The following is a 16,528-nucleotide window of genomic DNA, read 5'->3' on the forward strand; positions in this document are numbered from 1 at the left end:
AGTAATAAAATGGGACCCCTAGAACCTCTCATCGGAACACTCCTAGATCTGTGGAACATTCAGAAAAAGACCTGCCCTGCTACCAGAGGTACTGCCTTGCTGCCTGAAGAAGGAAGATTGGACCATCTTGTATTAATCCCAGGCTAACAAGCTTTTACTGACAAGTTCCATGCCAATTTGTTACTCATGTTCATACATGCTACACTTTAAAATGGAAACAGATTTGTTTTAATGTTAAATCAAATAAGGAAGTATAGTGATCTTCAAAAAGAGCCTCTGATATCTCAGTACTGCACCAGTTCATTAGATGAAGACCGTATGTTCCACATTTGGTTCTAATTGGAATGACTTTGGTTTAGCATTTTGGGTAATGGATAAAAGGAGGAACCTCAATGCTCTATATAGATGAGGTTGATACTCTTATCAGCATTGAATTCTACCCCATCATTAGGTATGCTAGGTCCCGCCACTAAGGTTAATGGATCTTTAGGTACTCTTCATTAGGTCACAGGTTCAATTTCCAAACACTGCTCTTGAGACATTCCCTCTACTGAGGTTTTGTCTCAAAGAGCCACTGCATTATCAGGTAACAAAAATATACTTTTCCTGTAAACCTTCGGGTAGTGAAGTGATTACTCTTCTGAAAACACTGAAGGTTCATTTACAGGGATATATATTAGATTTAGAAAAAAAGGTTTTGTTTTATTCCTTAAATTGTGCGACTTTTGTCACAGTTTGTAGAGGAGTCTTCTGATGTGGTTGGGATGTTTTGTGCTCTAAAATATAGATTAAATAAATAACATTTGCAATCCTTCTACATCGCTTTCCAGAAAGGTCAATATTTGACTGTCAGTATATCCATTCTGTACCTTCTTCTTACTGGTAGCACCAATTCCATAAAGCTTTGTCCAGTTTTAAGCTGGAGACCATGAACTATTAGTTCATGTAATACTGAGTGTGCGCCTGGCTGTTTGGGCTGGACTTTTCTCATGGGGAGCAGGGTCAAGACTGATTTGCATGGTGCTGGGTCCATACTGAAAATGGCATGGTGAGCACAAAACTGATGGATTAAACCAAAATCTGTGACTGGGGGTGAATGTTTGATTTTTTTCTGCATTCCGTCCATCAACTCTTTTTTTTGCATTTGTTAACCTAAGTGAAAGGGTATGTCCAGACGTGGGTCCTATGCTCCCTATGCCATCAGATTTAAGCTAGCCTGGCTGATGAAGGTGATACCCCGAAACCGGTCCCAGGATGCTTGTTTCTGGTCTAGGGAGGACCTGGCCTAGCAGTTCGGGCTGTACTGTTCCCATGGGGAGCAGGGTCAAGACTGATTTGCTTATGGCTCTGTCAAACCTGGAATGGCATGAAGACCAAAAAAAAGTGATGGATTAAACCTGGAACCGCGATTGGGGGTGAAAGTTTTATTTGTTCCACATTCCATCTATCACCTGCTGTTTTTAAATTTGGTGAACAAATAAATTGTTAGCCAAGACAAAACGAAGCATACATTATAAGCTGGTACGCTCTGTAACGTTTCTGAAATGCCCAAAGGGAAAAGAACTTTCCAGTCTCCATTTAGGAAACATATATGGCATATTCTACTTTATGGCACCAAATGCCATTTCGAAATGTGCTCACACTGAAAAGAAAAAACAATGAAATGTGACAAAATAGACTAAAAAGGGGAGTTTCCCTATATGAAAAGTTATACATCTGGAAGTAATTGGGTGTGGAAGGAGGGAACTTCAGTTTAAAAGTATTCTGTAATGGTAGACAAACCTCAGAAACATTAAAACTGCCAAACCGTTACAATACAATATTGAAAAGCGAAAACAAACTTTCAAAATATATACGGAATATAAAAATATATTAAGGCAGATGGCTTAAATAACTTGATGAGTGTCAAATTTCTAAAAGCATTGTACTACATCATGCACACTGCAACATAACAAGGCGGGCTTAAATAGTGCTTACTTTATGCTGGAAAAGAACGCTGACCGTGTGCACGTTTTGCGATTGAGTCGAAATTTTAGTACTCTAACATTATAATTTATAAATATACTAGACCTACATCCTTTGTGTCCACTCGACCTGGATCATACCCTAGGTCATCACTCCTTTGATCTGTGTGTAGATACAATGAGACTGTGATCCGAGTCTGCCTAAACACCTATGTGTAAAACTACTGCACATGGACAAGATTGAATGGCATGAGCCACATACTTCCAGGTGCATAGTTAATAATGTGATATTTATTGCAATTGTTGAAAATGGGGTGGGGGCAGCAAGACGCAATCCGGGCTTTGCTTCGCATGACTCATGAACCTACCCCGCACAAAACACTGGTGACAAATAGTATATAACGTTCTGCAGATTTATATCAGGCTTTTGTGCCATATTTAGACTGTGGCGGAATTGGAGGACTGTCATAAATTGGTGGATGCACTTGTGACTGTCTGCTCTGACCAATATAAATTTAAGTAAACAACTGAAGATCGATTTTGCTTCTCCCTTAAGAGCAAAATATGCTCAAAAGTAATACATTTGGGAAGCTGTTAGGACCAATTTGCTTTTTAAAATGTAATTCGAAACTGAATACCGAGGTAAAAGGACAGAGATTAAAAAATAGGCACATGCTCAAAATAATCCTATTTTTAATTACAGACTTTCATTTTAAAAGGAAGCATGAGCTGGCATAATCGCTGAGGCAGAAATGCAACGTGTAATGTATTGCACTTTTGAAACATAGCAAGGCACTTGTAAAAGTGATGAGAAGTACTGTAAGAAAAAAGATAATTATCAGTGTTGGTGGAAATAAACGTAATTACTGCTCTGACTGCAGTGTTGCAACTGTATGCCTTCACCATCATTGCAAAAGAACAGCACACTCAACATCAAAGGAGTTACTTTTACAGGGTTGACCAGAAAATTAAATTAAAAATTAGAACTCTCTTTTACTAGGTCTGATGAACAGCATTCTGTTATATACCTATGGATGACGGCATCCCATTGCATTTTTAACGTGTTCAAATGAAGAGGATTTCTAATTTATGCAGAAGTGGATTGGTGAGGAGTCCTAGTTGCCTGTGTCAGGTGAAACTATGTTGCTTATTTCTTTTTTCTTTACATTCTTGTACTTTACAGTTCTGCTTTTATAACGGTGAAAACTGCAAGTACGAGAAATCAATATAGAAACAGATTTGGGCAGATAATTTATTTGTCTGACAGTGCATGGGCAACATTAGTGTAAATAATAAAAAAATGTAATTCTTAAAAATAAAAGTAGCAATTTAAAATAAATAAATTTAGTAATTCATATACAAATTGTAATAAAGTATAAATTAAAATACACATATTATGCAATACATATTCTTAATAAATATATTATATTTCTTAAAAAACAAAACATATCATTTACAATTATTCATCATTCATTCAAAAACATTTAAATAGTTAATGTTTTATAAACTATATTCAAAATTATACTTATGACCCATTGTGGTGACAGTCATCTGTATCAGTTAAAATAGCACATTGATTACTGTGTTACCTATAAGCCATGCAATGAGCAATTTAAGACCGATAGCAACACAGATGTGTATTTTTATTTTCTGACTATAATTATGAAATACTGTTGTCCTTTTTTACCTTTATTTTTTTAAAGTAAATGACTGAACTATGATCACTTCCTTTTTTTGAAGAAGGCAGTGTTGCAGAAACGCATTTCCATTTGTATGCTTGAATAAATTGGGGCTCATTACATTATATATTCTTTTTGGAATGCTGACTACCTTTCAATTGGAAAACAGAGATATTATTTATTATTCAGCTACCATTAATAAGTGATTAAAGAAAACACTAGCTACCAACTTCACCATTAATCCTGACAACATAGAATTAAAATGTTGTACATAATATAAAAAATAGAAAACATTTCAAAATGTATAATTAACTGAAATATTAATCAATAACCATTAATTAATCTATATTTACCCACCCAACCACCCATTCCCACAATTAATCCCAACAAGCTGAACAAAAAAGTCTACTTTAATAACATATTTCGAATAAATAAAATAAAGTGCATTTTACAATAGCATATATTATAAAATAAAAATATAGGGCCTGATTTAGATTTCGGCCGACTGGTCACTCCGTCACAACGGTGACGATATTCCATCCATCAAATATATATTACATTATTTCCTATTGGATTTATATTTCTGTGGACGGTATATCTGTCCCAATGTGATGGAGTAACCTGTCGGCTAAAATCTAAACCAGGCCTATAGTGCAATACAATAAAATACATAGGAAACATGATATTAAAGGTAACAAGATTTCAGGCTTCAATATTGTACTAAATAGTTAAAAACCAGCTACTTACTTTCGATATTTTGGTCAATGATATTTTTGTATCCATGATATTTTTGTACCCTGATATTATGGTCAGGCGATTTTTTTGAGTTGATATTTAGGTGGGAATACCTCAGTATTTGTGGACATAACCTCCGAAAGCAAGAGAGCCGTGTGAGAGTGCATGTGTGAAATGCATCGAAGACTGTGGTATTAACAGATGGGACGCTTCAGCAGATGGAAGACCAGCTCACTAGTCTGGAATTTAGAAAAAAAAAGGGCGAGGCTGGCTGGTACTGTAAGCCATGACCACCATGCTTTCGTAGTGGAAGCTGGTGAACTCAAACTTTTTCCTATGAAGCATGATAAATGAAATTAGCAAAATATATCTTTTCATTTTACTGTTTTTGATATCTCCTGTTTCTTTTTTTTTTATGTGAATCGTACTTTTAATTGGGTACAACATAATAAGATGTAATTGTCAATATTTTAGACATTCCCCAACATACAGACAACATCCTCGTTGCACATCTGTTTGCTTAGTCGATCTGTCCTCATGATATTTCATAACTCTTCAATTAAAGGATTTTGTGAAGAAAAAGCGTGTATTTTCAGCTTTTCATTTCAGTGATTGGATTTTTATGGGTGTAGCTTAGCCTTAGGATATTTAGGATGGTCGCTCATTGATAGTTCTGTCTACACTAACCGCTCACCTCAGCTATTGAATGAATACATAATGTTTAGGCTTAGTAACAAAAATATCCATTCTGCTAGTAAAACCAGATTATTTTAAGTTTTTAGAGTATATAAATAGGTTTCTGCACTAAATGACGGATTGTAACATAGGTTGTGGTATGTGAAATACAATGTAGTGTACGTTCTTAACTCTGATGCTAGTAGGTCATACTATATACGTTGCTGGCTGTCCCTCCCTATAGCAGCACGACTTAATGTTACTACTGGAAGTGGTGCAATATGAGGATCCCATTGATCCCTGGGTTACTTATTGTGTTTTGTTGCTGTAATGCAAACACCAATCTGCTGCTGCCCTGCATTTAAGGCAGCCAGGAGGCAGCAGCAAATGACATGCGTATGTACAACCAGGTCACCGTAAAGCAGCCTAAGTAGCACAACATGATGAAGCAATCTTGCTTGTACAAGAGCAGCCCGTGTAGATGTGCACTGAAAACGTGTCCTATGGATGGGCTCAGGCTGCACATAGCCTGGGTCACAGTGGTAGAGGACACTGGCAGTGTGTACATGCTGAGGTTGCTTGACCTTCAGGTGATGAGCAAAGACTCCCGGGGATTGAACCCTCTATTGTCTGTATGGTATCAGGTACCTGTCAAAATGTTTCCAGATCACAGAGACAGGCAGCAGCAACTCAGTGCTAGAGTACATGCTGAGACATTATGACTGCTGTTTTGCTCAACAATCAACTGATGGGAGTAACATTTACAGCAATTGCACAACAGTGCAGATAATAAAGCACAGCCAGCACTAGAAGATGTTTATCTGTCTGTTGCATCATCGCTCTTATCTGTCAGTCCCTGACCAAGACACGAGGCGCTAGGGACCGACACGCGGTCATTGGGTAGGGCTAATACACTACCCTCTCAGTTTCCCATAGGCAACCAGCCTAGTGACGTACAGTCAGTGGTTCCTGAATGATTTGTTCGGTTTCCATTTAGAGGATCTACTGTTTGAAAGGTCATATAAAAAAAAAAACAACTGTGGCACCGCATAAAGAATACTGAGGGGGAAGTCACTGGTTGCCTGGCCTGCTTCTGCCCAAGTAGGCAAAATTGTGACACCCCACTATAATACCTTTTAATTTTGTAGAGCCTTAGGGAGGCAGCTGGCTGAACAACAAAACAACAAAATTATTTACACTCTTCTATCTGAATACTCTGTGAAGCTATGAATAAGATTTACCGGGAACAAAGAAATAACAAAAACATGGATTGAGTCCAAAAGAGTACTGAATAAAAAAAAATTAAAAAATGTAGTACCAGCCCACGCTACAAATCAAATCAACTATTTGCAGGTATTATGCAGCGCTCATTCCTACCTCTCTTCACCTGCATCCCTGTCTTTCTACCTCGCGTACACCATCATATAGACCCGCACTCCCACCCTTTCTCTCTCACTTATTCTGCCTCCACTCGCCCCCCTTTATTTTTCTTTATCCTTGCCTCTATATGTTTCTCTCTCTGGGTAGTAATTACTTATAACAATGTTTCGTGCAAAGCGCTTATGTGAATAGTTGTAAAATGCCAATTGAGAAAGTATAGTGTTCCACACAGAATTGTATTTTTGTGTCTATTTTGTAGGAATTGATAGAGTACTATAAGCACCAGTCCCTTAAGGAGGGTTTCCGAAGTTTGGATACCACTCTCCAGTTTCCATTTAAGGAACCCGAAAATTCTGCTGGGCAGAAGGGTAATCGACCACACAGCAATTGTGAGTATTGACATTTTCATTGTACGCTGCCGGTTTAACATCAAAATGACAATAATGAAAACATCTTCATTTTGCATTTTCTGACATTCTTCCAATTAATATGATAATATATTTAGCTTCTTTGGCAACTTAGCAGAATTAGATTTGCCAAGAGATTTAGGCACACGTCAAGTTAAATATCCCTGCTAATGAAATTAAAATCACATTTGGACCAGAAAATCCATTTGGCACGTGAGCAGCCTGTTCATTTCCAATCGGCAGTTCCCCCAGCATTTAAACATGCACATTGCAATTTATTGTTATGAATTATATTATGATACTAGTTTTTTTTGTCTAATACTTGGGTATGCTGAAGAGGCTCTTGAGGTATTCTGAGTAATTAAAACATATTATCATGCAAACGTCAAATTATTCATTTTTATAGCTCCCAGACAGATGCTGCTCATGTATTATAAGAACAGCAATTTAGAATGCATTTAATAAACTACTGTGTGTATCTTCCCTGTGGTTTCACACATTGGTCATACTCAGTTAGGGCCCCCCGCCAGCAGCTGCAAACCTTTTACCCCCCAAAAATAATAAACTGCGTTTATTTATTTTTTTGGTAAAAGGGGCAGGCCACTTGGGTGGCGAGCAGTGAGCCCTCAGAGCCTATGTGTGTTTGTCCGGCCAAACACACATGTGCAGTAGGCTCTCTCCAGCCTAGCAGCACAGTTACCGGGCTGGAGAGAGCCTGCACAGGCTCCCAGTCTGCCTGGGAGTGGCCTGGCTGGGCGCTCCCAGCCAATCCTGATGCTGCTCTGAGCAGCATCAGGATTGGTCATAGGGCAGGCTGTGTGCCTGTGCTTGCAGCCTGGTGCTACGAGGGACAGAAGAGCAGCGCAGCGGCAATGGAGGAGGTAAGTGTTTTTTTCATTATTATTTCTTAATTACATTTTTATTTACCCCGCCCCTTCTGCTTGCCATGAGCCACGACTGGCCATACATAGCCAATGTGTTGTGTCTCAGAAATGATGGGCGAGGTTACAGAAAATGTGCTATTTGTCTGAGCAATTAAAACGAGTTATGTACCTCAAATGAAAGCTTTATATTGAGAATTAAAATGTATTATCTTTCTAAATAGATGGCAATAGGTTAATTTTAAATAGCGCTTGACGTGGCAAGGAAAAAAGGGCCAGTGAAAGAACCGATCATCGTCTTTCACTGTGGATTATTAGAAGGAAAATGCTGAAGTTTGGATGCAATATGATGCACACAGTGCAAATGCAAGAAGAGAGAGACAAGAAATTCTAACTAGAATGGCTGATAACAACTAAGGGTTTGATCAATGAACTTGACTGTACCCGGTAGATGTGTTTGACCAGAGCGAGGAAAACCTAGACAACAGTATCTGATGACCATGAATTCTAGTGAGGCGCTGGGGGAGTTACTTGCCTTAAATTCCTTTCATTTTTGTTAAACAACATTTTTGGGAGGGACAGAACTGGTCCTGTAAAGCTGGGACCAAAGAGGCTAATTTTAGTTGTGTTTAGTTATGTTTCCTAATTCCATGTTGTGGCCATTCTGGTGATATTCACCTCTCGGCCACAGGCAAGAGGGTTTTGTATTCAAATGTATGGTGTGTTTGTGCAGACACTAAGCTCTAATTGCAACAGATACAAGTATTAAACCTGAACATTCACACTGGTTAGGCTAGATGGTCAGACTTAGGCACCAAATTCACAAAACATATTTGTGAGGATAACACACATCCTCCTTACCACCCAGCTACACCAATGTAGTTCAAGAACAACATCAATCAGTGGAGGACCTCTGCTTGATGAATCACACCCACATATCAATGTTGACACAAAGTGACTGTTGAAGGCTGCAGTATACAAATATCAAGCAACAAAGAGATCTCCTACTTTGAGTTTCTATTTTCAACTTCCAGTCAGTTTGGTCTGACAGATGCTAAAAAAGCTAGAGTCACAGCGACAGATTTTACTTTTTTTTAAACTTATATTTCCTGGTGCTCTATCTCTTATCAGGTGATTTACCCTTAAGGTCAGGTCATTAGTGGTGGAGCCAAAAGACTTTATAGCCTAGTAAATCGCTTATCTGCTGTTGTGTGTGTGCGCATGGCCTTGCATGCACAGGTACATTTAAGCCACTCAAGCAAGCCTGTCTAGAGCCACCTATATCAGCTAGAGTTGGAAGGCTCATTGGTATCCCGTTCAACTTCCCTCTGAGGTTGGTACCTGTAATAATTAGTTTGGATCCATGGATAAACACTTGAGTTCAACTGCAAATTTTCTCACTTCCCAATTGCTCCCCAAGTACCAATAATGTTTTAAAAACAATTAAAGTCTTCCCCCTTTTTAGGTTCTTACACTCAAAGGCAGAACACAGTTCCAATAAGTAACTAGTAAAGCATTTGAGACTTCAATGCAGGGATACACTAAAGAAAAAGTCATATTAGTCATGTTAGAGTTGATTAAATCATATTAGCAAAATAACAAAATAATACTGCCACAAATTTCCACAACAACACATATTTCAACACTCATCATGTATACTGATGTTACTCATAGTTGCGTAGAGATGCTACATATCATGTTTGTCCTTTTGGCCTCAGGCACGTCAAAGTCTCTATCAATAAAATTGTTTCTCATTAGGGGCCTGGTCATTTAGATACGCATGTAACAGTGGCCAAATATCTCTAGGCCGTGATCTCCCATGGCTTAAGCATATTGTATTTAATTGACAAACTGCATTACAATATATTATATATTTAACCCAGTTGACAACAAAAGGATGAGTCATTCCAAACCTTCTCATAGGAGTGCACCTTTTGCCCAAAAATAATACTAGTGCTGTGCATTTACTTGTGGCCACTATGACATCCTTTAAGTAAATAAGCAAGACTGTTACATGGTCGAGCTTAATTTGAACAACAATCATCATGCTCAACACAGTGAATATATTGTTCCAGAATGTCTGTATACCTGTGCAGCTTCACACCAAATGTAGAAATCCTTCTGCATCTCTGCGCCAAACAACTTATTGTGCTTCACGAGCCTGCCAAAGATAAAGATTTTGGGACATTCTAGCCTATAGTTAATCAGTGTATAACCCACCCAAAGAAACCACCCAGCGTTAACATTCAACCAGCCGTCTGCATTGCTTTCATTAGTAGGTTATATGTCAATAACTCACAAGATGGAATCCCTTCAACACTTAGGGTTGACTTCAAGACAAAGGGGGTCATTCTGACACTGGCGGCCGGTGACCGCCAGGGTCACCGACCACGGGAGCACCGCCAACAGGCTGGCGGTGCTCCCGAGGGCATTCTGACCGCGGCGGTTAAGCCACGGTCAGAAAGGGTAAACCGGCGGTCTCCCGCCGGTTTACCGCCGCCCCAGTGAATCCTCCATGGCGGCGGAGCGCGCTCCGCCGCCATGAGGATTCAGACACCCCCTACCGCCATCCTGTTCATGGCGGGAAACCCGCCATGAACAGGATGGCGGTAGGGGGTGCCGCGGGGCCCCTGGGGGCCCCTGCAGTGCCCATGCCAATGGCATGGGCACTGCAGGGGCCCCCGTAAGAGGGCCCCAAAAAGTATTTTACTGTCTGCTTTGCAGACACTGAAATACGCGACGGGTGCAACGGGTGCAACGAGGACGCCGGCTCAGAATTGAGCCGGCGTAGTTGCAGGGGCATTTCCTCTGGGCCGGCGGGCGCTCTTTTGGAGAACGCCCGCCGGCCCAGAGGAAATGTTTGAATGGCCGCCGCGGTCTTTTGACCGCGGTACGGTCATTTGGCGGCGGTACCTTGGCGGACGGCCTCCGCCGTCCGCCAAGGTTAAAATCACCCCCAAAATGTATGTAACACTGTAGGGTAGCTATACAAGTCCACTTGCAATTTATAATGAGTATTTCTACCTAAGATGATAACTGCACTTCGGTTCAAGTCCATTCATACTTGTTGACATAGTTTATGGGACAGCATGGACCCAGTGTGAAACTTCCACCTATTTTGCTGTGTCCTGACTCTGGTTTCTCAAATGGAATGAGTCACAGGGGAAAGGGCCCCGGCTTTTATCACGGAGGAGCTGGACAAGCTGGTGGACGGGGTCCTACCCCTGTATTGATGGATGTCTGAGGGTGCTATAGTATGTATGCTTTCTAGTGGCAGGGACACTGACTGGTGTCTCATAGCAAATGCATTCACACTTACAATTGAATCAACATAATGACAGGAGACATTGAAATTGGCGTACTTGTGTTTTAATAGTTGTCAAGGATGCATTGGTGCTCTTTATAGTGATAGGGAGTGGGCTGATGGTGGATGCCCATGCTGGCTATGTGGTCTCAACAATTGGTGACAGTGGGTATTGGTCTATCTGTACCTTGCAAGTTGTTGGTTTGCTATTGGCCAGGGAGGATGGTGGCACAGTGGCACACTTGGGAGCACGTTTGTGTCAAAGTCACTTCTTTGAGGGTGCCTTGGTCTTGGCGTGTTCAGTCTGGGTCTGAGGGTCATTTGAGTGTCTGGTGCTGGGCTGTACAGGTAGGGGTGTTGGGCTGTATGGGTAGGGGTGCTGGTCTCCTGTGTGTGTCCTCAGACAGTGACACCTGTCCACTTGCTGCTGCTGATGTTGATGGCTGGTCAGTGGTAGGGGCTTCCTGGTTTGTGGGGGTCTCAGGCTGGGTTGAGTTATGGTGCTGAAGCACCCCTGCAATAGTGGCCATGGTGGCATTGAGTTGTTTCCACTGCTCCATGGTCTCTTGATGTTGGGCTATCTGCAGCCTTTGACTCTGCTAAAGGGTGGCCAGGATCTGGCCCATCCTGTCTTGGGTATGGTGGTATGCTCCCAGGAGCTCTGAGGTCACCTCCTGGGCTGCAGCATCCATCCTTTGGCCTCCCCCATTGGCCACTAATGCCCTCCCACTGGTCCTAGCCCTCTGTGCCTGTGTCCCCTTGACAGGTCTGGCGGTACCACTTGTACCCTTCCTGTTGGTAGGTGGCGACTGTGATCTTTGTACCTGTGTTCAACCAGTCTGTGGCCTGGATACACTGGTGTGTGGTCGATTGGCATGTGCAGATGTTGTTGCCTGGGTGGTAGGGGTGTCAGTGGTGTCCTGGGTGGGGCTGCTGGAGGGTGACAGTCCAGGACTGTGTGACAGACCAGGGTACTCCTTAGTGTCCACAGTTCCCTCTCCAGTGTCCTGAGCGTTGCCTCTGTCTCCATGTGGGGCGCTGACACTCTTTGTCCCTTTTTGTCAGGGTGGCATGGGTGGTGGTGCCTGTGGGGGGGAATGGACATGTATGTTACATTGACTAATTCGGATGAGGGTGCACAGCTCTGGCCTATTTTGTGCAGTTTATTCCCCTGTTGGGCCATGCAGGGATCTTTTGTGGGGTTGCCATTGCATTTTTCATGGGATATGGTGGTGCATTGTGGGTGCTGTAGGGCCATTGTGATACCTTGCAGGGGTGGGTGGCTGTGCACAGGGGGAGGGATGTGGGCCTGTTGGTGTGTTTTTGGGCATGCAAGGTGACTGGATGTGGTGATTGAGGCCAGGGTGGGGTGTGATCCTGGTGGTAGTTGGAGGGGTGAGCTGATGCATGCATTACAGGTGTGGTGGATATGGGGTAATTGTAGATGACCGACCGAGTCCATTCCTGCAGTGAATGGCCAGGACCTTTTCCTCCTAGTCAGTGTATTCGGGGGATGTAGGTGGGGGTCCTCCACCAGTCTTCTGGACAGCAATGTGGTGCCTCGATGTCATGGACCTCACCTTCCAGCGTAGGTCATTCCAACTCATGCGGATGTCGTCCCTTGTGCGTGGATGGTTTCTCACTGCATTGACCTTGTTCACTATTGTCTGCCATAACTCCATCTTCCTGGCGATGGGTGTGTGCTGTACTCCTGTCCCGAAGATTTGTGGCTGGACCTTCAGTATCTCATCCACCATTGTTCTTAGCTCCCTTTCTGTGAAGTGTGGGTGCTTAGGGAGTGCCTTGGTGTGTGTTGTGGAGTTCAGTGTCTGTGTGCACTGTTGTCAGTCTGGCTTATTCTATTGGTGTTGCAGAGGATTGTGGGGTGTGTATGTGAGTGTTTTATAGTGTTGTGAATGTGTGTCAGGTGTGTGGGTTTAAAATTTGCCAATGTGTGCATTTCTTGCTGTTGGGTCCCATTGCTGCCCGTGACAGTCTGTACTGCCAATGATCAATCAGCACCAACTAACCGCTGCAGTGATTTGTTTATCATTATTTGGACGGTGGGGGATTTTTGTGCTTGGGGGAGGCAGGGTGGGATGTGCAGCCTTTCCGCCGACAAGGCCCTGGCAGTGGCTGGTGGAAACAGAAATTTTGGCGGTTTCTGTTTTTGACATCTTTATATGCTGGGTTTCTGTTCACCGCCAATGGCGGTCTTCTGTTCACTGTCGCCATGGCGGACGACGGTGTTTACCGCCATGCTCATAATGACCCCCTAAATTTGGGGGGCATTTTAACCACAATCTTCCTGCTAATACGTTATTGCTGCTACTAGGTGTGGGGATATTTTAAATCTTTTAATAGGTTTTAGATTTATTGTGTGTTTGTTGATTCTGTGGAGAATCTTTGTCACTTAGCTTCAGGTCTGTATTTTGTACCAGAGTTGGCCGTGTTCAGAGCCACTTCCTGGTTGCCACCTTCCAAACTAGATCTGCCATTCTGAAATGTGGTCTAGTTTCGCTTGAGTAGTCCTCCCCAGTACAAAAGCCACACAGCTGCGCAGATGCACAGCAGGCACACCACCAACTTGCCAAAGGCAGGCGTATCTGCACCTGTCCACGTCCGACTTGGCAAGGGGGCAGAAACTCTTCTCCTCACAATGTAGCTAACCTACACATCAGAGACGCTTCACCAAATCAACAGGTTGCATGTAAATAGATGCAAAAATATTCTGCACATGCTTAAGTCCCCAACAGTTTGCACCTTTTGCATTCTGAAGCTGGGTTTCGAGCCACTGCCAGACACTAATACGAAATACCCTATGGAAACATGTTCTTCCCACAATCTACAGATGTATATACTGAACTGATCCCTCCCAAAACATAGTATTGAGCTGTTCAGCTTCTTAAATGAAAGGCCTCTGGATGCCATGTTCCTTCCGGAAATAAGGCTATCCACCCACCTCAGATTTGGTGTTAGCTCTCCTCTGTAGTTATTCAATAACTAACCAAAACAAAGAAGACAGATGTGGAGGAGGGGTGTCCATAATATTTAAGAGGGAATATTTGTCCTCCTTCTCTCCTATTACAATTGCTGGTTGTGAAAGTCTCCAATTTTTGCTAGCATTCATTCCTACATTTACGTTCTCTAGTATTGTTATGTATGGGACAGCCCCACAGTTCAGCCCAGCTCTACCAGACATTGTAGCTAAATGTAGAATGCAAAAAGCAAATTTCACCCTGTTAGGAGATTTGAATATGCATTTTGATTCCAATGGATGCAAAATGACAAGAGTTTTATCCCACTACCTTGAAACCCTACTCTCACGCCAAATGGTAAAGACCCTGACTCATATTAGGGGACACCTTCTAGACCTCATTTTTAGTAACTTGAGTATCCTATTCTTGAAAGCGCTCTCCCTATACTGTGGTCTGATCTTTATTTAGTCCCTTTATGCCTTGAACATTCAGAAATAATGGCCAAATATCACCCTCCCACAAAAACCCAGACGATTGTGGTCTAAACTTAATATAAATGAGTGGACGCATGCCCTAGTTGAGTCTGCCCCTGCTCTAAAGGGTGACACTTCAGAGAGATGCAATACCTGAAATGACTCATCAACTCACTAAAGCCCAGAGTTCCCTTCAAATTCCTGAAAATCAAACTAGTCAAAGGATAGAGCACCCTGGTATACATTGGAGCTAACTCAATTAAAAAGAGAAGACAGTAACAAGAAGAGAAAGTGGAGGGAGGCATATAGTGATGACTGCAAAAGAGGCTACAGAAATGCCATAAAAAATTATAAACGTGTTTAGGATGGCCAGAATCAATTACCTCCAAGAAAAAATAGAAACCACTCCAAACGTATCAAGGAAACTATTTTCAATATTTATCAACTTTATGACTCCTCCGTAAGGTGCTATAAGACCCCCACCTTCCATAAAACACTGCAATATGTTTGCTAATCATTTCACTAACACAGTTAGTAAAATATTGACCCTACTTCTATCAGCTACCACTCCCAATACCTTTGATCAATCAAAGCAATATGCCAGCCCTACCCTCTCTGCCTTCCTGGCAATAACTTGGGAGACTTTGAAAAACACCAGCGAGTCCATCAAATCAGGCTCTCCTTTGGACCCGGACAGATATTATAGGCCAAGGTGGCAGGCCCATATTAGACACCCTCAGGAATATCCTCAACCACTTGCTTGAAACAGGACATATTCCTAAGGCTGGAGACATACTATAGTGCAGCCACTACTAATGAAACCCACATCAAACCCTGAGCTAGCAGACAGCTACAGACCTATCTCTCTGTTCCCGTAAGTGAGTAAAATACTGGAAAAATATGTTAATCACATCAGTCCAGTTTTCTGTAACTGCATGAATTTTACCATTCCATTCAGACAGGCTTTAGGTGTGGTCACAGTACAGAGACTGCACTGCTTGTAGCCACTGATGAACTCTGCTTCCTTCTAGATCAAGGTGGATCTGCGGCAATGATCAAGCTGGGTTTGAGTGCAGCCTTAGATACTGTGTTATCCAGAGGATGCTGGAAGTTGGCATCACAGGGAAGGTCACTGAATGGCTGGAAGTCTTTCTAGTAGACATGAGTTTCAAAAGTATGTGAAAAGACTTTTGCCTCATCTACCCATCCTCTCTTGTGGGGGTCCCACAGGGCTCTTCACTTAGTCCTATGCTGTTTAATGTATGTGTACGACCTATGGCCTAAATTGTTCAATCACATGGGCTTGAATTAATGTCATATGCTGATGACACTCAGTTCATTCTGACCCTTACATCTAACACCACTCAAACTACCTCCCCTCTAAACTCCTGCCTCAAGAGGTTACCAATTATATATTAAGCGGGAGGCTAAATCTTAATGGGGATAAAATGGAGGATCTGTTTGTTGGTAATAATAGTTCTAAGTGGCAGAAACTCTCATGGCCAGACTACTTGGGTGATCGCCCCAAGCCAACCCAAGCTGTAAAAAGCCTGGGTGTCTGGATAGACGACAAGCTTATGACGGAGACTCAAGTTAAAAAATTGACAAGTTTATGCTTTGGGGATTTAAGATCTCTAAGGAAATTCTTGCAGATGCTACCTTTTCCTATTAGAAGAATAGTGGTACAGAGTCTTATAAACTCCTGCCTTGATTATAGCAACTCTGTATCTCGGGCGGCCAAAATATCAGATAAAAAAGGCTCCAAGTTGTACAAAATGCAGCTGCAAGAATCCTTCAAAAATTACCAAAGCATCAATCAGCCAGTCCAGCCGTTGTAGTTCTGCACTGTCTTCCAGTAAAAAAAATAATTAATTTCAAGGCTCTTTGCATCGCACACCAGTCCATCAAAGGAAAAGGCCCACCTATCATTTGATCTCTGCTTACCCTTTACGCACCAGGAAGGGCCCTCCGCTCCAGTAACCAGAGACTTCCGGTGGTGCCTTAGATCAATAGAGCAAGGAGTGGAGGCCACTCTTTTGCACTTCTCACCTA

The 16,528-nt window shown here is 42.2% G+C and overlaps 1 protein-coding gene across 1 annotated transcript in view; it reads left to right on the forward strand.

The window, feature by feature from the left end:
• The window catches only part of VAV3 (vav guanine nucleotide exchange factor 3), a 1,144,177-nt gene that overhangs the window by 1,003,870 nt on the left and 123,779 nt on the right, over positions 1–16,528 (forward strand). The window contains exon 25 of the mRNA XM_069232407.1: positions 6,693–6,822. Coding sequence (XP_069088508.1) covers positions 6,693–6,822 — 130 coding nt within the window. The remainder of the gene's footprint in view (positions 1–6,692; positions 6,823–16,528) is intronic.

This window comes from Pleurodeles waltl, chromosome 4_2 (genome assembly GCF_031143425.1).
Source record: "Pleurodeles waltl isolate 20211129_DDA chromosome 4_2, aPleWal1.hap1.20221129, whole genome shotgun sequence".
Classification (NCBI taxonomy): domain Eukaryota; kingdom Metazoa; phylum Chordata; class Amphibia; order Caudata; family Salamandridae; genus Pleurodeles; species Pleurodeles waltl.